General features: G+C 41.4%; 1 protein-coding gene across 1 annotated transcript; it reads right to left on the bottom strand.

The window, feature by feature from the left end:
- Positions 1 to 9223: 9223 nt before the first annotated feature.
- LOC129582919 (uncharacterized) lies at positions 9224 to 13020 on the bottom strand. The gene is made up of 4 exons (XM_055474550.1): positions 12376 to 13020; positions 10661 to 10940; positions 10036 to 10340; positions 9224 to 9800 (listed from the first exon to the last, which is right to left on the bottom strand). Exons 1-4 carry the CDS (start codon positions 12912 to 12914, stop codon positions 9224 to 9226), a joined length of 1701 nt encoding a protein of 566 aa, XP_055330525.1. The 5' UTR covers positions 12915 to 13020.
- Between the last annotated feature and the right edge of the window lie 12159 nt (positions 13021 to 25179).

Genomic DNA, 25179 nt, shown 5'->3' with positions numbered 1-25179 from the left:
AAATGGAGCTGGTATCGTTACCGGAGATGAGGTGCTCGGATGCTTGGCACGCCCAGTACGACAGCATAGCGGCTCCTGGGTTATACCTCTAAAACAGGAGGGCTACCTTAATTGCATCAGTTTGACTACTGTTTCGAGTTTCATATGTTTTCTTTTAGAGATCTCCGAAGTTGGTTAAATTGACTAACTTACGTTATTGAATTCCTTATGGTAATATGTTTCTCAAGTATCCTATCGTTACATTTTTTTAGGCTTTTTTAAGTTTGACATACATTCCTGCTAATTTTATCGTAATACCTCTTACGAGTAACGATAACCTTCGTAAATCAAAGGTAGCTGAAAGGGCTAATCATTTTAAACTTGATACTTTTATCATATCAGTTTTATATGTAGATAGCTGTGCTCGTTTTCTTACTGTGGAGACTTCGCAGCTGCACCCACAGCATTCGGCTTCCGGTTTTTCCGTAACAGTAAAAACATTAGCCCAGCTGTCGTAATAGAAAGGGGATTACAACCATCCGGTAGCACTATGTCGTGGTGGACTAGTATGCACGAGAAATGTTGTAGCCTTCTTCCCTGCCTATATCTCTGTCGGTAGAGCACTCTTGAATCCCAAACTGGTACTGCGAAACAACTTAGAGGATCGATGGGGGTATGCGTACGAACTGAGGAACCAGGAATCCCTATCAGGAGCCCTGCGAAACACGAATGAATGCCTTACTTCTTACTTCCGGTCTCGGTTCTTACGTGGATTAGATAAAGGCGATGGCCTGAGCGGCGCGAGTATACTGCGGTAACCCAAAGCTAAGATTAGACTCGAATCCCGAACTTCTAGGTAACCTTTAGAAAATACTGCCCTTTAATCCAATGCACATCGTAATCCTCGACACATGAAAGTCAGAAAAGTAAGAATATCAGAAATCAGAAGACTAATTCCTGACCGCTACCGATATTAGTGACACATCAAGCTTATATAGACTTCTAGTACGAGGACAATTGGGTGCTGTGAACATACCCTTCACGATTAGGGTGATTATGATGAACGATTAGGATGAACACCCGGGAACTAACTTTATAGAAAATTTTATTCTGATAAAAATGTTATCCTCAAGTGTTTTCATCGTATATTTCGACAAATTATGGTCCACAAAAAAATTATCGTATCTTCAAACCACATTTTAGAAGATCATAGTGCTTCACATCAGTGGACGAATAATCCGTTTTAACATCGGTTTATTCAGAGGCACTCCAAGTCTTGCACAGTGCAGCATGGTGTCTGCAATAAAGTTCTCCTCAGGATCAGTGAATACTAAATATCCGCTGCCATTGCCCATTCTGTTGAGGCACAGTTCCCTACAGTCGCCTTCCTAGTGTCGTGCGATTAACACTGTAGACCTTTACGGCGGAAGCCTGCGAAAAAATTCCCTGCTGATATGACTTGAGTCACTTGACTGTTGCGTCCATAGCAGCATTACGACAAGCTCTAGCGACTAGATCCATAGCTGATATTTGTGGGCAGTTGGATTTAGTGCACGTAGCAAATCAGATTAATTAGTAAAAAAAGTAAAACAAACATCACTACAACAAATCTAGAATAGAATATAACAAAATACTGGAAATAAGCAAATATGTACTCCGAGTACAGGATGGATGCTGTGCGTTTTAAACTTGGATTTAATTTTAAAATTCCGACCGTGATGCCAGTAGTGTTGCGAGCTGCAGACTGGTCGGATGTTCATTGCACCCTAATCGTGAAGGGTATGTTCACAGCACCCAATTGTCCTCGTAGTACACGTCATACATCGCTAGGAGTTTAACGTACAACCAATCACAGGTAGAGAGATGACTAGATAATAACACGGCGCTTTGTATTTGCAGGTAAAGGCGGACATCCTCGTGGCATCCGGGTGGTGTACTCCTCCTCCCCACGTCACAGTTTTCGAAGTTCGATCCGCTGTTCCAGTGGCCGACATGGAGAAACTTTGCGCATATTGGCCACGCCTTCATTGTAACGATAATAAAGAGGAAAAAAGCTGCTCCCAACTGCATCAGCGAAATCATATTCCGCCCTTGCAAACGCGGACTGTGAAGCTTCTTTTAGAACGAGGACGGTACTGGAGGGGATTCGGGTTCCCTCATGCGTTCGGCACGAAAGATCGTCCAGCCACAGGCCTCGCTGCAAAGTACGTGCATTAATCTAACTGACCGGTGAGTTAGCAAATTTTACACAAATATCTCCATAAATGTGATTATTATGTATTTTGGCTTAAGAAAAATTCCACCATTTAAATGACAAAATCGACCTTCGAACTGGTTAAAAGTCTTGCTTTCATTTACCATCAGTACTGAGTACTTCACCTGATGTCGTCATTAATGCACGGTAAACAGGTTTTCTGTGTCCTCAATCCCCAAATTCTGCCCGTCGAATGGACGCAAAAAAAGCAGGCGGCATGGATACGATACGGAAATACACTTCCCGAGCCGAAAACACTGATAATCAGCTGGCTCAAAAGTAACTCTGACAACAATATCGGCATCTTCGCCATGAAGTAATGTAACAGCACCAAACAGAACCAAATGCCACTGCCGATTGACCATTAGCGAGCAGGCCAAGGAAGTGGCCAATATGGTCGCCAGACCGGAAGTGATGCAGGCGGCGGTGAAGCCCACTGACGTTGCTGCCGGTTTTACACGAGCTGTGCGCATCAACTCGTCCGTTGGCTTCCGGGAAATGTTGATTGATTTTGTTTCCGTCGAATTAAGCCGATCCCCGACGGATTTATTGAACGTTTTATTGGACAATTCTAAACCATGGTCCCTTGAAATCTTAAAAGAGTACACTTTCTAGATTGCAATATTTTATCACCAAGTTCATATGTTCGAAGGGAATCTCCAGAAATTCTAGTGACAAGGACTCATGCGCTGAATGTAGCTTGCCCCATATAACATATTTTATCAATTTTACTTACTTCCATGCAACTGGACTGTCGTTCCGGGAAGACCCGAAAACCGGAACTAAGGCATACGAAGTATGACAAAACACGATTCCATCAAGGTTTCCTGATATGCCCAGCCCAGATCTTGACGGAGAAAACGATGGATGGTTTTGCAGAACTTCACCATGATCGCAACAGTTGTGAGAAAATTAATTCAAAAATGGATAGCGCAGTTTAAGCAAATTGCGCTACTGAGTAATGAGAAAAACTGCAGGGTCTAATCTAGAGCAGCTACAGGTAGCTGCGTTCCCCATCAACAGCTCCGATATTCGACCGAGAGGCTACGCTGTCCATGCCATCGATCGAAGCAGTAATCGACCGCCAACTGCTGTACTTCAAGTAGGTATATGCGCAGTTGCCGGATGCATTCCGACAATACTGAACAGCAATATCACTGCGATTGCGGAAAACTCATGTGTCTATAGGTGACCCGCCATTTCGTCGACAAAAATTCGTCGACCGTCACTTCGTCGAACACGTTCAATGTCGACCCGTCACGACGTCGAACTAATGTTAGAGCGGCATCCGCTCTCTATAGGATCGTTAGATAAAAGATTTCGATAGAATTTGTATGCTTTGCCGATAGCCTAGTGGTGCCTCTCTCGGCCTTAGAGTATGGAGGTTGTGGGTTCGATTCCCTCAATCGGCAGATTTTTTCCGAAGATTTAACTAGCCTAGCACATCCCTTGCATGGTGGATATGCCCTTGCACTAACGTTTAACTGAATCATCTCAGTTTTCTTAGGTTTTTAGGTTTCTTAGTTTTCTTAGGGTTTCTTGGGTTTTCCGGTCGTCGTCCTCGTGACGGTCGACGAAGTGCAGTCGACACTATGTCGGTCGACGTAGCGTTAGTCGACGAAATGTGGATGAGCCGTGTCTATCTATAGTCGTACTGTTCTTAATTGCACTTGTCTTTGATATATCATGGTACGTAGAATATCTTTGGTATAGAAGACGGAGATTACTGAGCAAATTCTCCTCCCGCCCGCAATTTTGCGAACAATATTTTTTACGACCCATTAATAAAAAAAGTTTATTGCAGCAATAGCGAAAATATGTAATTAAACCCAGTAAAGGTGATATTATTATTACATGCATTTTAGGATTCGTATCCAGAAATCTGTGTACGTCGTGCACGATTTCGGTCGCTAAAATTTGGGCCCGGCTGGAATATTAACGTTAACATTCTCGCCTGGCACACAGGTTAATGCGTTAACCGTTAGCATATTTAATGTTATGCCGGCCACATACAAGCGACTGATTTCACGTGTTCGGTGATTGCAGTCAAGAGGAGGAAGATACCGTCTTCCAGCACTTTTGCTTACGAGTTGCTCGTGTTGTACGAGTACCAGTGCATCAATCAGGCAGGATTTTATATTATGGAGAGCGAAAACTCGTACATTCCAGCAGTTGCGTTGCCGCTCGACTGCCGCTAGGATCGATGGCATAGACAGCCTAGCCTCTCGGTCGAATACCGGAATTTATCGAAAACGCAGGAGTCGCGCAAACCTCGCTTTTCCAGATTAGACCCCAAAGTTTTTCATCTTATTTAGTGATTTCATCACTTTGAACTGCTCAAACAATTCTTATTTTAGTTTCTAGCTTATTCTTGAGAACGCAGGAACCTGTTGCTTCTCTTGATTAGACCTTGAAGTTTTTCACTTTAACCAATGGATTTATTTTTTTCGAACTGCGCTCACCAGTTTTGTTTAAATTTCTCAAGAACTGTCGCGATCATGGTGAAGTTCTACAAGACCATCCAACCTTTCATCCGTCAAGATCTGACTGAGCCTGGAGCAGCGATTGCATTAGGCGAGATGTTAATGAAACATTAAGGAAAGGACCGTTAGAAAGTCATGCTGTTATCTGGTACTTCTTGACTTTTCATAATTTGCGTGAAATACTGCCGAATGAACATGAATGTATGTTGGTAAGGTAAACATTACGTTTTTCGAAGAAAACAGCTTTAAATTTCGCTCACGTTCCTTGCAGTGACTTGCACCGCAGCGCCTTGCTTTGAAACATTATTACGTAAGCAACTACAGTCTATAGACAACAGACTATCACGCAAAAAGAAGATAAGCATTTACACCTGATTTGTAGATCCATTATTTTGTGGAGGCGAATGATTTGTAATGCAATGGCGTGGAAACCGTTTTTGCGCGAACCATCCGGTTGAGAAGTTCTGGCTGCAAGAAAATTCTAACAGTGCATAAACGCATTCAAGTGTTCCAGCAACAAAAGTTTCATAACGTACCGGTCTATACCGGTAGAACGGCTCAAGCATTACTTTCAAATTCTAAAATAAATAATTGGTATTTTTTAAAATTCATTTTAATTAATTGATATTAATTTCGAAAATTCAGACTTTTGAAATTCATTTAAACTTGGAAAGTATTGAGTTAGAGCTGTGATTCAGTGTAAGAATAATATTCATACTAATGTGCTACTACATGCAAGATTTGCAGGCCGATACAAAATGGGACTCTAGCGGCGTGAGTATGTTCCATTCGACCCGACATTGTCTCGCAAGACGAACGAAGCTGACCTGGCCTCGCAAGACGAACGAAGTCGCACATACTCTAAGGAATTTTCCACCGTTTCCGTCGACGTTTTAGTGCCGGAAATGCCGCTAGGTTCCTGGTTCTGGCTAACTTATCCAACGATGGTTTTTGGAGGCGGTGGAGTGCAACGAGGAGCCGTGGTCCATAGGCGTCGTCACAACAGCGGAGGAGAGTGTACGGAATTCGTCCCCATGGAACGCATCCGCTGGCCAAATGACGCTTTCGGTTAAAGTGTCCACGAAGTGTTTTCGCACTGGAAAACATTCCTCCAGAAGGAACTGTCTACCGTCAGGCAGCGCCTGTGGCTGATGAAGAACTGGTATGACATGATCAAGTGCATACGGCAACTTTTGTTGAAGCTACTGCGCATCTGGGCGATGAACTTTGATCGGTGTCCAGGGAAGAAGTGGAGCCGTCCATCTAGTGGTGGAATGACTACGAAGTGGATCGTTACTATCCAACGGTATCCGTAGCGGACTCGTTGGTGGCCATTTGACATTTGAAACATATTTATTACATTACCGAGTTCTTGCCAGTGCAGTTACACACGTTTGCAGCCGGGCACGCAGCACGTTATCATCAAGCACTGGCTTCGTGCTACTGGAAATCCGACAGCCATCTTCGTTCATACGTTCATTGCAGGACGACCCTTTGACCTCGTTATACTCAGAATCTTTCGAAAAATCTTTCCCATAAACAGCCGGTTGGAAAATGGCTTCGAATTTTTGAAGAGCCTGAGAATCCGCCATTGAATAGCACTTTACGAATGTAATAATTAGCATTCCCAGATATACATTATTTTCTGTACGTCGATTTTCTCGCAATTTAAGCGGTTACGGTACTTTGCGTTTACTTTGAGTAATTTAACGATTATGACTCATTTGATTTGATTACTACAGTAGAAAACGCCATTAACGGAGACATCTTACTAGGCTATAGGAAAATTTTTTGGTTAATTTAGAAAATTTTATAAATTTTTTTAGTTTAATTAAGTACTATCGTAGCCAAATTCCATTAACGCAGGTACAGGGAAACATGAGAAACAACACTCTACAGCAGCCGACCCGGAATCAGCGCGCAATTTTCTCCACAACCACATGGGGTTACCAAAGACTCAATCCCCACGGGGCTTCCCAGGACGCCTCGACAGCTTCCCACTGACTATTTGTAGTTTTGTACATGCAACAGGTCTGTGGGATTGTTCGTGTCTGGTCAATGACACTCATTGTGCAACTTCAGATGAAAGCTACCGGAAATAACATCGCTAACGGTGTGTACCGCCGCAGTGTTTCATTGGTTTTCAGTTCAACCACTTACTGTTTTTGTAGTTGAAATGTGCAACATATTTGGGGTCCGTTCTTACGTTTCATACGCCATATTTGTAAGGACATACCAGTTGCATGTCCTGGTAGCAGTAAATACGGTGAAGAGGTGCGGCGTTACATAAAATATAATTCCTTCAATAAAAAATCATACTTCGACCAATGCTTTATATGGGCTCCCCTTAGCTTACTCTCCCTTATCTGGGCTCCCGGGCAATATGGGCATGTACTGTATAGGGAGCCCATATAAGGCACTGGTCGAAGTATAATCATTTCTATTAAAAAGCAAGAACAACTTGCCAGCGTAATATCACGTTTCCGTTTGTCTATCTTAAATCACTGTATTCGAATAAATTAACTGTGTCCGGGAATTTTCAGGATATGTTATTCAATTTTCTTCAAAATCATTTCACTTCTTAATCTCCAGGCCCAAATAAGGCGCCTGTTAAGCGTCTCTAGCTAATGAAAGAAGAATAGATGCAAAAGAGATACAGGCAGGCTGCTGGGCGTCTTTGCATTGACTTATTCCCGGCAAAACGTGCATCATCTGGATGCATCAGCTTTTTTCATTAACCATTAACTTTTAAAATTTAAAAAAAATGGTGGAAGTATGTTGCAGGTGTCAGCATAGCATACCATGAGAAAACACGTAAAACGTTAGCTTGTGCGCTGTATACAATGCGTTTCTGTTTGCGATATATCAGTTTTACGATTTACGGCCTTTGAGGGTTAAGGAAAGTCACAGGATACACTGCAGTCACAGAATATGTGAAATCGGTCGCTCGTACAAAGACAACATCACTATAGACGTATATGAGTTTCGCATCGCATTCAAAAAAATTTATTAGTCCATTATGTCGAAAAACCTGCCGGCAACTTCGCGTAAACAGCAGTTGCATTGGTGGTCGACTGCTGCATGGATCGAGGGCATAGGCTCTCGGTAGAATACCGGAACCGCTATCATCAGAATATTCTAAAAGCATAATTTAAGGATTCACAAAGTTGACCAATGAAACTACCATCCATGTGACTTTGCATTCTGATTCAAGCAGTGTAAAGTGAATGAAATTAATGAAACGAAATTTGTGCTATGTGTTGAATCAAAATAACCTCGAACAAATGATCGGCGTCGTACGACACTGTGGCGTATGTTGTCTCCTACAGACACGTATTAAGTAAGATATATAGTATATTTCTTTGTACCATGCGTGATGCGGCGGCTGTTTGAAAAAGACATAGAAGTAGTGCACACTATTTAAAAAAGCCAGCTAATGTGTACCTTAAAAATTAACATTCGAAGCACTCCTAATTCCCAACAGCTAGTCAGAAAAGTGTTGCCAGAAGAACAGGATTATTATTTCCTTTTTTCTTCATTCGAAATTGAGGTATGCTGCTGTGGTGTACTTAATGAATCTCGTGATTTCTGATGCTGTTGTACTTCGTACATGTGTACCATAGTACCTTACAAGACAGTAGTAGATAACAACGATAGCAGCAAACGTTACGGCAATTTGTTTCTTTGACGCTAAGTTAGTGTACAGCCCAAGCCAATTTTTTGGTAACTATACGACAGGAAATTAAAAAAGAATTAGATAAAATGTCAAGCGGTTCAATGTTACAATTACGTAATACTGATTCTCCGTCCTTCGCATTAATTAATTGCGCCACAAAGTTCCACACAGTGCGAGTATATGGGCGTAAAATGCGCTTAGAATTGTGCGCTATTGGATGTAAATAAATCATGTTATAACAGCAACGATTTTGCTGGCTCCTCCTTGTCAGAAGCCAGGGACAGGACAGAGTATGGATGGGAAAGTGCGAGCTGGGCGGAATTGGGTAACGGTCGGCTTCCAGTGAGGTCCGCAAATTATCTGGGTTAATTATGGCATGAAGAGGAAAAGTGAGAATGATGAAGAGTGTTTTTCACTGAACAGTGGCAACCAAACTTCCGATGTTCTTCCTCGAAACTATTCCGGATTCGAGTCCGATACACTTTCCGTTCTTGTTCGCTGATAACTCGCTCGAACTATTGGTTAAATAGAGCGGTGATTGTACCACAGCAGCACGTACCGGCTGGCGGAATATAGTAAAAAAGTTAAAGGGGTGCCGGAAATGAAGTTTCTCGAAGTATGCATAATTCCGCTTCTTTTCCTGTTATCGTCGGGCGCGTAGTACATACGGAGTCAGACGGCATCGGGCACATTAATTTTAGAATAGATATGTACGATTTGTGCACCTTCCAAACGAAATATCTAACCTTTACTGTGCCGCTGCTGAATAATCGTGATTCGTGCCCGATGCTGAAGATACTAATGCAAATGAGCAGGTGCAACCAAACAAAATTATTTCGTGGGGTACGATTCCGCTGGGCGCTCGGGACAGATAATCGCAGTACGGTCAATGCATTTGCAGCCAAGACGATGGCCGTTGTCATCCACAAAACACATGGATCGCATCCCGCATTGCATCTGCCGCACAAACTTAACCGAGAAGCCGTACATGCAAACGACGTAGGCCGTTAGCAGCAGCAGGAGGCCAGGCAGCTGCAGACGTTCGGGCAGGAACAGACCCACCAAGGAATACGGCAGCCATACGCCGCAGACCAACGGGCAATGGGCGGCCAGTATGAACAGCCAAGCGTTGCGGAATACGATCAGACATGCGCAGAAGTGCTCCACCTTCTCGGCATCGGCCGGTACAGGAGCCTTGGATGCGCATAAGACAGACCCTTGCGCATCGGATTCCTCCTTGACTGCCGGGATTACTTGACTGTCAATGACTCCTCCCTGCGATTCATGCGATGGCACAATGCAGGAACCATCCAGCGCCACGCTAGCCAGTACTGGTAAACGATCCATCGGCGCGCTATCCGGAATCTCCGGCGCCACAGCGTCGGCAGTTAATACGTGCGATTTATCCCTGGAATTACAACAGTTTGAAAGCCGCATCGGATGTATGTTCCACACACCAGAAGCACTCCATTCTGGGAAATGAATATGGTGCTATCCTTTAGTGGTTGCAAAATTGGGAGTTTTGGTTCGGACCTAAGTCAACTTTCCAGTAGTCTGTAGCGTGCTAGCCCTGGCAGGTATTTTATTCGGGTGACATTACCAATAATTTGGGTTTAGCGAGTTATTTGTTAGGCTAAAATTACCTGTCCCCGGCTTCCACACAACGCTTGACTGAAGCAAGCTTACGCCATACGTCACAGCAGAAACTGGCGCCTCCATGGACGAGTAATCCACCGGCGAACAAGATGATGAGAGCAAGGATGACATAATGCACGCCGCTGGCGATAGTCAGCACTGCGCACCACACCAGGAACATCCAGCCAAAGGCGGGTGAGAAGAACGGTGTGAACCTGGCCAGGAGATCGGAACTAAAGGAATGCATCGCACGCAGTTCTGCCGACTGCAGATCCACCCAGTATGACAACATTGCGGGCTCTTGATAGAATCTCTAAAAGAATTTCTTCTAGTTAAACATCTGCAGAATTAATGCGTGATGCTGGCTAATATTTAAAAAAATAATTATCATTCGTACAAGCGAAAAGCTGCTGCGCTCCGGTCTGCCAATGCACGCCAACGTGCATTTTTTCTAGTAGTAGATAAAGTTAATTGACAATGCAGTCTGAACGAACAAGATGTATGGAAGGAAAAATGCTGTCGTTTGTTTGTTTGTTCCGTCGTTCAATTCTGTTGTTAAATGTCTGTTGCTGTTCTTGCCATTACGTTTTTCGTGACCCGCAAAATTATTGATTTGCAAACGTGCGCGCATACCGTTCCATTTTTATCGAAGGCATCCGCCAAATTGAAAATGCGCCAATATCTCCAGTCAGCCCCTCCGGTGTTGCTTAGCCAATGATCGACGAAGGGGAAGTACTGGCACAACGGCCAGACGCTGTCGTAGACGGCAATGCATCCGAAACCAAAGGTATAGAAGCTGCAAATTGCATCTTCTATGTGTTCAAATCCTCTGATCTTCTCAAACCCTACGGACTCATATTCTGGGAAATCGATCGATAAAGATTCCACGATCCATTTCGCGGCGACCAATTTCCTATAAGAATCGCGGTGTGAAAATTGGCATCAATGTACACAGAAGGATCTCTCTCTTATATTTTCCATAAGCACGCATCGGTTTCAACGGTATACTAAATAAAATCCGCCTAATTTCTCGTAACCAACCGCATACTATACGCTTTGTCTTAAGTAAGTCTCTACTGCAATAATTAGCTTCGCAGCTTCTTCCCAGCTTCGCAGTTAACTTTTGCAAAAAGTAGTGTGGCGTTGCGGTAGTACCAATCGATCAAGCACACACGTTTTTCTAATTATTTCCGGTATCGTACAGCATTTCCTTACCAGGGGCTGGTCAGAGGCCCCCCCCCCGAAAAATTTCGTTTTTTGCTCGAAGACCGGGTAGGCAGAGAGAAAAGTTTAAAAAATAGTTTCACCGGCAATGGTTCAGTGGGCGTGGTCAAAAAACATTTTCAAAAGATGCAGGTATCGTACGTATTGTCAATGTTTTACTTACTTACCATTAGTAACTGACTTGCCAAACTATTAAATAGTTTGGCAGTCAAATCAGAAATTTTCTGATTTGAGTGTGAAGCGATATTTGACGAGCATAATGTTTGCCACTCTATCACTACAGATGTGCGTTTATTTTTGAATAAACTGGCTTCCTAATATAAACACTAATATTCTAGAACATCTTGCCACATATCGCGCTTAACAGCAAATACGTACCTGCATATCAACACACAAAATATTGTAGCAGCATTAAATTAAATGGTGAATATTAAGCCGATAAGTCAAAAACACGACAAACGTTTTATATGACCAAGCCGGTTATACGATATTGAAAAAAGTGTTGGGAAAATTTACAATGCAAGCGGTTATGACCGGAAAATATATTTTCACCGCTCGACAGCGAAAGAGGATAACTTAATATGGTAACTGAGCAGTACACTTAATATGCTAATACATACACGATTTCCTTTGAACTGGTTTTGGCCACGCCCACTGGACCATTGCCGGTGAAACTATTTTTAGAAGTGTTCCTTCTGCCTACTCCGTCTTCTAGCAAAAAACGAAATTTTTCGGAGGGGGCACTTCTGACCGGCCCCTGGTTAGTAGTACAGTTTACCGTACATGCATTACATTCCGACTTGTATGAAAACTGGAAGCACAAGTACAGCGGCACAAACACCAAGAGCAAAGCCAAAAATGTTCTTGTGTCCGACACGAGAGCTCTAGTGGCTCGAATATTAAAACTTTTATTTAGCAGTTCCCGTTCCAATTACAAAAAGCATGGGCTGATAGACAATAATTAAAACGATTCGAAATTTACACATCAAAGAATAATAACAAACGTAGCTTCTAATATTGTTCGTATATTACATAGAGGGGTTCGGTCTTGTGAAATAAATCACACGTATACGAACCGGATAGTTGCAATTAGAGAGTTCGTTACCGATCGCTTGAATGTTTACCTGCATCCCTTTTTAAGCACAGCTAAGTAGGTGTCATTCATCCACAATCCCCAAATCCGACCGGTGCAATAAACGGTCAGTATACTAGCGAAGAGGATACAGGCAGGGAACACCGCGGTTGGTCCAAATACAGCGATGGTCAGTGTCAGTGACAACCATCCCAGAATAACCATCGGTAGAACGTTCAAGATTATCCATCCACCATAACAAGCGACGACGCTGACCATGCCGATAGCCACATACAGCGTAGTCATTAAATACACAGGCAAACGAATTTTCGCGACCACTCGAACGTACCGGGCAAACACCGCCAACCCACGACAGTGTGGCAGATGGTCCTCTGATTTGGGATACGCCCAGTGGCGGTTGGCGGCTACCAGGTAAAAGAAGGAGATGCTGAGGATTGCTGTAAGAATGATGGTCGCACAGGTGGCCAAGTAACCGAGAACCATAGTCGTCGCCGCAGGGTGCGCAACATCCAGCCTATGCGGTGTCGAATCGTTAACGGTGATCGGATGCGGCTGTATCCATCCCGACATGACATCATCCCAGAAGCCAGCGTTAACCGAATAAAAGAGATTTTGCGTAGTATTGTACGCATTACTGTACGCATACTATTTCACGTTAATGGTTTGATTTATGTGTTTATAGTTGCTGAACGCCCTAGCTCGTTTCTTTGTGAAGAAGACCGACGTTTTTGATGCTGGAGAGAGCTGCATACCCGCTGTTGTTCAGGTAACTGATTTTACTTGTACGTTTCCTGAAAGTTGACTGAAACAGTTTCTGGTTCTGAATTGTTTCCCGCTTTTAACTCTTCTTACAACCTAAGAAAATCTGAGAAAACGTTAAACGATTAAACATTTACATTTCTTTTAGCAGATCAATCTGGTTGTAAGTTGTAACCGTGTTAATCCTGTTCGGTTCAGCTATTTCGTAGGTTATATGGCAAAACGCCGTACACCGTCTGCAAGAGGTTTGCAAAAAAGAACTTGCTGGTGGCCTCATTCGTGCAAAACCCCGTGATCGCTGTGACCACGAGTAGGCGAAGTACAGTGTTTGAAAAATAAACGTTATACTAGAAAAATGCACTTTGGCGTGCATTGACAAACCGGAGCGAGACCTAAGTGAAATTTGCGCTAGTTTTGCGATATAGCTTCTCACCAGGTATGTAGTCGAATAACGGAAAAAGGACATCGTAAAAAATTATTATGTAAACACACGCTGCAAGGCGACTTTTTTCTCGTAATTTTGTTTGTTGGAAACGGCATTTAATTGAAAAGGTTCGTCTCAAAAGAAATATTCAAGAAGAACATAATTTATTAGGTAAATTTCCATGGGTTATTTATTTCCATGGGTTATAAGGCAACTTCGGTAATAGAGGAAGGGATGAGCTATTGTTCCGGTTTTTCACAATTTAGTTGGTTAGAAATGGCGCGAATTTATGGAATGATGAATAAAACTGATGTGCAAAATTTAAAGTTTTGTGAAACATTAAAGATAACATTAACGTTTCAAAAGAAATTTTAAAGCGGCTGTTGTAGCTACGAGCACACTATTGCAATATGGGATTTCACTTTCGAAGGGTATTTCGTCCGCGAGTGTGCCGTAGCGGGCAGAAGCACTTGCACGAAGCATATGAGTGGTTTATAAAAGGTTAAAAATTGATTTGAAGTCGGGTTTCCATGTCGGTGACTGGTGGTAGTGCCACAAGGGCGCCATTATGATAAAGGGCTATTATTCTAAGAATGGCAGCAATTAAGAGGGCCAGAAAATTATCTTAAGGTCCAAAGTAAAACTCAAGGCGGGGGATTTTTACTGCTGGTCACTTGTATGCATTACGCAGATGTATATATGTCAGTATCTGCATCGAAGGTCATGTATTATTAAAGTGAAATATAGAAATCAAAAATGGGGTCTTTCTATTGGCCCGCAACAAAGCAGCATCCAGCAACAGCCGATAACTTCACTGTGGTTAAATTGCCGTGACATTATAGCGTTACTTCCGTTACGGGTAGAAATCAAGAGCTGCAGCACCACTTTATAAACCCGCTGTTTCACGGCAGCCACCAATGACGTTACAGGCAGTTAAGGCATTGGCAGTGGTGACGTCATAGCGGTCAGCTGTGGGACATGAAACTGTTACTTCCGTAACAAAATTCCGTAACGCACTTCCGTAACCAACTTCCGTAACCAACTTCCGTAACAAACTTCCGTAACGGGTTTTCGTAACGGACAGAAATCAACAAATGCATAGGTCTTGAATATAGAGGACCTTCGCTACGCTCCGGTCGATAATGGTTCTTTATGTTAACCATTTCATTTTATTATGCGCATCAGTTAACCATAGCTACGATCGGAAGACTAACTGGACTACGGCATACGACGCTATCAAATGATATATACATATACATATCGTAAATGTGCAACTCATAAAAGGAAGGCGGACGATTTTTTCGCGAAGGCTTATTTTATTAATATATAGGATTTTTATTACTATTATTATTATTGCTGCATGTTACGGCGAGACTTACAAGTCCAGATATTTCGATTAGGGTATCGAAATCGTTGCGTCGGTCAGGGTCTACCCGACTGGCTCGCCATTCTGGAAGAACGCGCAGCCCAAACTTCAAACAAATTTCGCACGCAAACCACAGGGCAATCACCGATTCTGTCAAGATTTCGGGATACGAAGCAAACCGTTCTTTGTCTGCGGAAAAAGTAAAAGACTTTCTGATGTCCATTATAGTAAAATTTGTTTCAAATTATTGGACTTTATGACCTATCGAAAGCTAAGGCCACCCGGGACAAACGCACACCCAGTTTATCGTGTAAAATGGCGTTATGCAATGTTCAGCCCTGACGCAAACTGCTAAGCGCTGGCGTTAGCATGGTCCAATTTCAACCTGGAACTTAACGTTAACGTTAGCGTTGGATTCCAGGTATGACCCCAATAAAAAATCGATATTTTCAGGCTCTTCTTTGCCAGCATTAGAACACGACTATGGGCTTGTATCTGTAAGAATACAATCACGGTAATTTGCTGGCGTCATAACAGATCCGTTCACTGCTGCTGTGTACTGTAAACGTATGGTGGAAAGGAATCGGCCACCGGTATCGATTGCTGTTTCAACTGAGGATCGCCGGTTTGTTCGACCAATGTTTGTATGAATAAAATCTTCAGAAAGCAGTAGCACTGACGGTCGACTTTCCAGAAATAACCTAGGGTAGCAGCTTAACACTGCCGGCGGCTTAGAATGGAATCTGGAATCACAAAATGGAAACTTTGCGAACAGTAACTGTGGGACATTTGGAGGAACAGTGTAAAGTATCACAATCTTTTATTTGCTATACGCGGTTGAGAAACGAAAATTGCACATCAATCTACTGAAAACGTAATGGCGTTTTGAAAACACTACAGTTGACAAACTATAATGTGTAACACACTATAATCAGGCTTTTTTAGCTCGCACATTTGGGAAGCTAAAACTGCTTCGGGAAGTTAAAAAGTTGGGGAAGTTAAAACAGTTAAAACAGTTGTTGCGTAACTGTTAAAGAAGACGTACATCATAAAGTGTGGCGGATGCCCTTAGACCATGCACTTTGCAATGTCGCATGCCTATTCGTGCATAATACAAAGCGCATTCGACTACTGCGGAATGAAAGAAATGAGTTTTTGCAATACAGTAGCTTTATTAATATAATGCACACAAGTCGCATATGTACATTGTACAGGTACCTTGTATACTGCATGCAGCTGGACTGATCACAGGGATTAGTATTAAGTGACTTTAAAACTATAACATAGTTTTCAAGTGACTTGTTGGTTATTATAATGTTCTATGTTATTACAATGTTCTATGTTCTTGTTCTATAACATTATAATAAGGGCCGGGCTCGAGCGAAATGCCAGCGAGGAAATACTAAAATGCATAGTTAATAATTAACCGAACTCCCAAAAACGTTTTTCGCACAGTTTTTGTCCATTTCAAATACAAAAGTAATTTTTCCAAAAGGATCTGACCGCAACTTTTAGTAATTTTATGCAGAATGACCCTGCAGTAATTTGTTTATCTAAGGTTTGTTGGAACAATCAACTCATCGAAGGTTGGAAAAAGAATCAGTGCCGTCTTTGCCTTCTGTCATTACTTCTATGCCTAACGACGTCCACCTCTCTTGAGTGTTGAAGTTTATTAAATGGCATTTGTTTAGTGGTTTCCGCTGACCTGTAGTAACTGCAACGATTTACCCTCCACATAGTTTTATTCTACCCATCACACAACCTTATTCCGGCATAAATCATCAACAGCATCATGTTTGTCGGCATCGGCATTCCCAACTTTGCCGGCATTCTGACCTGAAGCGCAGTCCATTACCATGAAGAATCCATATGTTAATAATATTGCCAAATGGTGCAAATAAATTGAAAATAATAATATTATTGCAATAATAATATTCCTGCTGCTGCATTTTTGCAGTTAGAAAGCAGTTTTTCGATTCGCCTCTGGGTAGCGATACGTAGTTTTTGTGACCAAGAAAGCCGCAAGCATATCTGTAGTAGCGTATTAGCGCCAGTTTGGGACGAAACTTGTTTCTTTATTTCGTGAAAATGCTCGTACGTACATTACGCAGTAGGCAATGAGAATTGAGAACCGAGATTTGAGAGGAAAACGGCCAGCTTTTCTTAATCAAGAATCAGTTGGCGACTTATTTCAGTATGCGGGGATATTGAAGAATCGCGAGGATCGACAAAAGTTCTATCATTAGTCGGAAAAATAATGGCTCTGGGTTCGAATAGGAGTACTTCCGCAATAATAACGTGATTCAAATTTTAAATTGACCTCCAACCCCGCAAAGAACAACATCTGATACTTGCTCGAAACTCGAAAGTTTCGCATAATTGTTATCAGACATACTGTTAATGTAAACCTAACAAGTTACCAGTTAAATCTTATTTTGTCTCCATGTGATGTTTCCTGGGGGCGATAAAATGACAGTGATGGCTGCAATAGCAATAAGTAACGAACGAAAGATCCGCGGACGGCTCTAACCAGCTCTGCTGCATTTCATTTGGGAGGGATATATTGTTTAATTTTTATTAGTACGAAGCGGTTAGTTTCGGAAAATTTGCTGTCAGGAAAGCGGGCCTTGGCGGCGCAGTTACATGGTTCTTTGTCATCGGTCACGTCCGCTGTGCTGTTTTGGCTTTCCGGCGGCCCACGAAGACTGCAGTTGTCCACTGTGTCCGCGCCGACTGAACCAGTAAACCATACGCCCACACCGTGATACCGGTTAGCAGCAGCAGCAAGCCGGGCAGTTGGAGGCGCTCCGGCAGGAACAACTCAACCAATTGCGTCGGCAGAAATAGACACCACAAGTAGGGACCAAAAACCATCAGTGGAGCCAGAACTAGCTCTCCCCACGATGCGCATACACAAAACTGCAATTCACGGCAGATAGCGGATGCTTCACAGTATATTTCGTCAGTCATGGAAATGTACGTCTCCTCTGGTATGGTCGAGCGCAGCTCGTCCAGATTCTTTAGCTGGGTCGCCATCCATTGAAGAGCTTCGGTACAGTACTCCTCGATAAAGACAAGCAGTAACCGAATAACAGATTTCTGACTCGGCTTTGGATTTGCAATGTCCCTGAAATTATCGGCGCAAACGTTCTGCCTTTTTATTTTTTAAGCTGACAGTAAATAAATGTGTCAAATAAATTTATATGTTTTGCACGTTTATAGATATAACCCAACTAGTGATTGTGATATAAGATTAAGATGGTAATACTGTAGCAATACGAGGTTAACAAGACGTTGCAAAAGTCGTACCCTGGTTCGTCTTCTTCATTATCCGTATTTACTCGGATAACGGAAGGGTGAAACGTTCTTGTGCAGCTATCAAAGAGGCTCGTATAAAGTAGTACGCCAGCAATTAAGAAGCCCAATATTGTCATGACTGCGCAAGGTAAGGAAGTTAAGATCAACAACGCCCCGCTCCACGTCAGCGGCCATCCAGTTATGTATGTAGCGGTTGAAAGGGATTTGAACGGTGATTCGGAGTTAGTATCATGCCGGGAGGCCAGTTCCTCGGATGCCCGGCACGCCCAGTACCACAGCATGGCACTGCCGGGTTTATACGCCTGTAAGGCGAACGCTACCGTTTATTTGGATCCTTTTGCTTGCTGCTTTAATGTTGTGAAGCTTTACATTTTTCCATAAAGACTTCTAACGTTCTTCCGATTCCTTGGGTTTTCAAAAACTCTTTCGGTTCTTCCGTTTTTTTTTCAGGTTCTTTACTTGCCTAGATTCTTGAAGTACCTATTATTACACTTCTTAGACTACTTCAGGCTTGAAGTCTGTATTCCAATGCGCTATTCTTTTATACTTATCGATAGCTTTGATTTTTTTTACCATTCGAGTTTTGAAAGTATCCGGGCAGCTGTCGGCATCCGGGTTCTCCGTAAAAGTAAGGACCCATTATTCCAGTATTCCAATGGTTGACAACGAGGAACTAGACCCACTATTCCAATGGTTGACAACGAGGAACTTGGCGCATATTGGCCACGCCTTCATGGTCACACAATTTTGACACAAATACCAAGGAAAAACGCTGCCACCAGACGCAATTGCGGAGCATTACAGGAATGGAAATGCGAAATACGGGGTTTCTTGTGGAATGATGACGGTACTTTCCGGGAGTTAGGTTTTTTTATGCGTTCGGCGAGCAAAATCTTCCAACCAAAAACCCGGCTGCAATACAGAAGCTCGTCTGCGCATACAGTCATATAATCTTCTACTTGTAACATTACATTTTTGACCGAAGTGTCTCGGGGCAACGGTTTTCATTGGAACTGCAATACTTTTAATTGGGATTGTTGCTTGGAAATGGAATTTCAGCAGTAAAACGAAGTACTGGGAAATCATAATTAAGTAATTTATTGCTAAGATGTTTTTTTTTACCTTTCCTGGAATGCGAATGGCCCCTTGGGGGCCGGGGGTTTCTTGGAAATAAACTTTTTTCAGTTTCTAAATTATCAAAAATTAAATATTTAAAAGACAGAATTTCAACTGGAATTATTACAATTATTCTAAAACATTAGTGATGCGCGTTATCCTAGGCACAGTTGTTTCACGTTCTGTATTACCGTAGTTTAATACAGAGCAAATTTTAAATTTGCACGAATATTATAAAACGCGTGTATGACTAGAGATAACTTGTATGACTAGAGATCAGTTGCCCCTAATTCATTCAAAAAGTGGGTGCAGGATCTGCATAAGCATCCTAATAAGCTATCCCGAATAGCTCGTGCAAGCAGATTAAAAATTAACAAGTTTAATAATGAACTGATAATTTTTCAGCTGTGCAGTCAGTGTCGCCGTGTGGGTTACTCTATTTGGGCTCTTCATCAGAGAAACGTGAAGTGCCCGCTGTCCGCAAACATAATATTATTGTTAAGGCATGCAATGCAATAATAACTGCAACTTAATAACACGTACTACGAGTATGTACGTTGTACTGGTTGGCTAAACATGATGGCTATCTGCTAAATAAGCTGCACTGGGATCGTCCAGGGCCTGACTGACATCGCGCTATCCAGTAATGCCAGGATAGTGCCATATTCCTCAAAAATTGAGGCTTACATCACTGAATAGCATAAAATCTGTACTATTTGAATAAATTTTTGTTTTCCGGTAAGTACTACCAATTTCTTGTAATAATCATCTAAAGTAAGTATGGGAAAACGTTCGGTGACGTCTACCCGCGCATATCAAAGATGCCGCCCACTCGCATCTGAGATACCGATCTTCCTTACAAACTTGAGCGCTGGCCTACCAGGACGGCAGATAGGTTAGCGATAAAAGAAAGTTTTTATAAACTGTAATTTTCAATCCACATAAAGTACCGACGGATTATTATTATATTCATTAATTTTTGAGTCTAGCAATCCTTGAACTGCAATTTTTTTGGTTGATGAGAAAAGAACCAAAAAGTATGCCGCTCAGTGCTCAGTAGATGCAGCTCACTTTACTTCAACTCGCACTGAATCTCCCAGCAGATAGCCATGCGCTGCGGCATATCCGCGATAAGCGGTAGTGCAAGATCGGTATCTCAGGTGCGCGATGGGCGGCATCTGTGATGTGCGCATGTAAACGTCACCGAACGTTTTCCCATACTTTAGATGATTATTACAAGAAATTGGTAATACTTACCGGAAAACAAAAAATTTATTCAAATAGAACAGATTTTATGCTATTCAGTGATGTAAGCCTCAATTTTTGAGGAATACGGCACTATCCTGGCATTACTGGTAAGGAAGTTCGACGAACAACTTGTACAAACTAAAACACACCAAACTGAATTCAAGCCGATCTTAAAGAAAAAGTTATTTTTTTGTGAATTGTTTAACAAAACTGAAGTTTGAGAATTCTCCAGAAACCAAATACGAATTTTCCCATATTTTCTCATCTGAAAATTGCACTTCAGTCAGCCAAACAGATTCTTGCGTACCAAACTGCATTTTCGATAAATTTTTGCATAATTTCATTTGACGCTATAGTTAACGAGCACGGCCCATTTTTTTAGTAGTCAGTACAATTGTCCAGCGAAGACTATTGTACATCGTTTATGGTACGATAAGGGTGCACGAAAAGCAGACCATAAAACAAGCGGCGATTTTGTGCTGCTCCGCGCGTTATTAAACACTGCCTACTGTATACTGTGTAGTACTCATTTTTGTTTGGGCACCAGGCACGCCCTTTTGACCTTTGCAGATGAAATATAAAGCATACCACGGTAGTAAGCCTTCCATTTTAAAATAATGAAATTTGTTTGATGAAAAGTGCCTTGGTAAGCATTATTTTTATAATTAATGTGGAAATTCAATACATAGACAAGTAAGGAGCGTGCTCAATACTCAGCACACACCTTACTAGTAGGAAGTTCCTCCTCGGAACTGTACGATAATCGTACCGCACTTTGCATCAGATACGATTTAGAGCATTGCATCGTTTATCGCCTCATCGAAGGTTGTGCATTGCGCGCAGTTGTCATGACGATGGGTGTATCTGTTTGTATTGAAAGCGGCAACTTAAGGGAACTGGCCCGGTACATGGTATCAAAATCGTGTACATGCACGAAATCTTTCACTTTTGCGCACTCCCAAACCCTTTTTTCTTTTGTTTTATGACATTTTGTAGCCAGATGATTTGTATACACAGGCGAGAAAACCGTTTGTGCGCAACATCCGGTTCGGGAGTTATGGCTCTTAGAAAATTCCAAAAAGTTTAAATGAATTCAGGTGTACCAAAAGTCTTATTATGGATCGATCTCCTTCAAATTTTGCACGTAAATGCACATGACCATGAAGATCGTTTTTACACCGATCCAGGGTTCCATGATTTTTTTAAAATTTTAAAATGAATTTTAAATTTTTTGAAATTCATTTTAAAATTTGAAAAACATGCTAGAACAGTGGATCGGTGTAAAAACGTTCTTCGTGGTTATGTTCATTTACGTGCAAAATTTGAAGGAGATCGGTCCATAATGAGACTTTTGGTACACCTGAATGCATTTAAACTTTTTGGAATTTTCTAAGAGCCTTAACTCCCGAACCGGATGTTGCGCGTACAAACGGTTTTCACGCCTGTGTATACAAATCATCTGGCTACAAAATGTCATAAAACAAAAGAAAAAAGGGTTTGGGAGTGCGCGAGAGTGAAATATTTCGTCCATCTACACGATTTTGGTACCATGTACCGAGCCACTTCCCTTAAGTGGTCGTTCTACCGTTAACTCCTTTAACAGACTAATGAGAACGGAACTCCCATAAGAAGCCCATTGCGCGATCTAGATTCCATGTCTTTGCACATATTTGTATTTTGGCAGTACTTGCATGAAAGCAACCTCTCGGCGTACCCGCGCCACATCACGGAACGCCAAGCAAGTAATTTCTGGCTCGTAGGATTCAGTACAGTACAGTACAGTACAGTACAGACTGTAGTGATGAGATTTTATTTCACAAAATGCGGTAACATCACAGTTTCAAAACAATAAGTCAAAGTAAAAAAATTTCATTTAACGCTGCCGCTCCTTCCCTTTCTGCCGACTGTAGTTGCTTAGGCAAGCATTCGCTGTACTTGCTTTCGTCACCCGGTTGGAGTATGATGTTGTGGCATTACATACGGTGAAATCCACCATGTTTATGTTTACCCACCATGTTTATCGTTAGCCAGAACATAAATTAATATCAGCCAGCTGACGACAGCCATACCAGCCAGTTCCGGAGCATTGGGTTAAACTCACCACTGTAACCTTGGTTCATTACTCGATTTCATGTAATAATACTTAACCGATTTGACAACATTTTAGAAAATCTGCCACCTATCGATCTGTAAAATAGTTGCAGTGTAAGCGCGATTCAACACATAAAGCATATTAGCAGAAACAGATTCAGTTTCTAAAAATGGTACCGATAAATGGCGCGAGATTTTCTAGAAAATTTACTTTGCCCAGAAAAGTTATTGAAATATAATGTTAAGTACATTATAATTTATAGGGACTACAGTGATAGGAAGCAAGACAATGATCGGAACTAGTACAAACAGAAATTTTATTGTAGAACCGTACAGTTACAATACAAAAAACATAAAAAAGTTTTGATGATGTAAGCGCAAGGCGTTGCCTTGGTGTACAGAGCATACGGCGTTGCCGTTTAATAACGTCGGCGTGGTTTTATGTTTTCTAGCTCTAACTTGTCCATATTAAACGGAAATAAATTCTATAAATTCAGCAAAATTTCATCTTTGGTGTGAAAGACAGATTAACATAAGGGTAAACATAAAAATATTATTCGCTGCTATCATTAACAGGGCGTGACCAAAACAAAAATTAAAAGTAAATTCTACACTATGCTGTAGTTTATAACTTTATACTTCATATATGAAGTAGCCTATATAGGCTATGCACCTGTCTGGCAAATCAAACGTTATAGCGTTAAGGAAAGCAATCTGTACCAGTTTTGGTTCAGAGGGCGTTTCGGCCGGCCATTGTATCAGTCCTACAATAGCCTTTTTGTTTTACTGGGCAGTTTGGCCCATGGTGGAACACGGGTGTTTCGGCCTATGGTGGAACACGGGTATTTCGGCCTGCTGATATTTGCAGTAATGATAAACCTAAGTTAAACAAAAAATGTTAGTTTTTTAAGCAACACAACATAAGAAAACAATTATACGCTGGGAAAATTACCATTTAACTCTCTTCATTTTTGCGTTTTACCATAGAGACAGCAAACAAACTGCTGCGCTCCGCAAGTATTGTTTGCTGTCTCTATGGTTTTACTCAAAATTATGTCTGGGTTGCTTATGGTAGTAGTGTGCGGTGTATTGCCTACGTAGAACTTATAGACTGCAGTACAGTGTAGAATTTTCGTATAAATTTTGTTTTCACCACGCCCTGTTGATGACGCCAGCTGAGAAAAGTTTTATATGCATTCTCTAATGTTACTCTATCTTCACACAAAAAATGAAATTGTTTTGAATTTATAGCCGATTACGGGGCCATTATTATTATTAATTTATTTACGGGGCGATTATTATTAGTTAGTTTGAATGGTCATTTAGTACGGTCAGAATGCTATACAGAAGATACAGTGCATCTTCCGTCAGTATTCAAGTAAAAATTATTATAATAAATATATACAGTAATTAAATAAATAATATAATAATATATATTATACTCATATTATTATTATTACTATTACATAATATCTACATACTGTTATTATTAATTCAATATTATTAATTGTTAAGTTTTTATGTCTTTTGTTCAATTTATTCTACTGTGTGGTCGAACAAATGTCGGTCTCTTATTTTGGTCTTGCCCGCAGACGTTTGAACCTGGTGACACTTTTCTCCAGCAAGCCGTATTTTAGGTTTTTTAATTGATTTACTTTGCGAAAAACAGTTCTGCTTTTCAAAGAAAAAAGAGTTGCTGGTGATCCATGCTCTCAATGAGCTATGTACGTAATTACCGCATTTTTGTGACTTTTCGAAAAACTGCAAGTTTTTTGTTAGATTTTTTCACTTATCTTTGGAAAATTTTTTTGCTGCAAAATAGGCTGCAACCAGATAAATCGTTTTCAGTTGGTTAGTGTTGCTAAATCATTGCTTTCATAGAAATAAGTTTAAACCGTGTCAGTTTCTGAAGCGTAGGAGAGGAATTTTGTTTACAAAACTCCCGCTAGCTTATTTTATGAGAGTCCTGAGTGCGGAATTTTGCCTTCCGTTTTTTACCCGGACACGTTCAGTTAATAAAGGTCACAGTTTTTTACAAAAAACAATAAACATTTTCGCTACGCAAAATACTTTAGAAAGGTTATGCCCATGAAATACTTCGTCGAATAACGGCAATATTACGGAATGGGCAAATTTTAATGTAGGTTTCCAGGACATCCCCCAACTCCATCCATTTTTTCCAAAGAATTTATAAAAAATTCAAAGTTTTGTATAATGTCAGTTTTACCTATTTTTTAATTGAGCGAAAACTGCTATTTCAAATAAAACTAGAAGCTGTCAATTAAAGGTTGGACGGACCCGCAGAGCCTCATAGAAATAGACCAACATTTTGTTCGGCTGCACAGTAATGTTACTCTACTTTAATGGAAAAAAATTTTCTGAAAGCCAAACTGGTTACCATTCTTTGGTTAGTTTTTCAACCAGATCGATGCAGCAGTTCCCCGTAACAGTCTCTCCCGCTGCAAACGTTAAAGTTTTTTTTAAGTTGGAAGAATTTTCAGAATCCTTTAAGA

This window comes from Paramacrobiotus metropolitanus, unplaced genomic scaffold (genome assembly GCF_019649055.1).
Source record: "Paramacrobiotus metropolitanus isolate TYO unplaced genomic scaffold, Prichtersi_v1.0 Parri_scaffold0000009, whole genome shotgun sequence".
Classification (NCBI taxonomy): Eukaryota; Metazoa; Tardigrada; class Eutardigrada; order Parachela; family Macrobiotidae; genus Paramacrobiotus; species Paramacrobiotus metropolitanus.
This window is presented reverse-complemented; position numbering and strand designations above follow the sequence as displayed.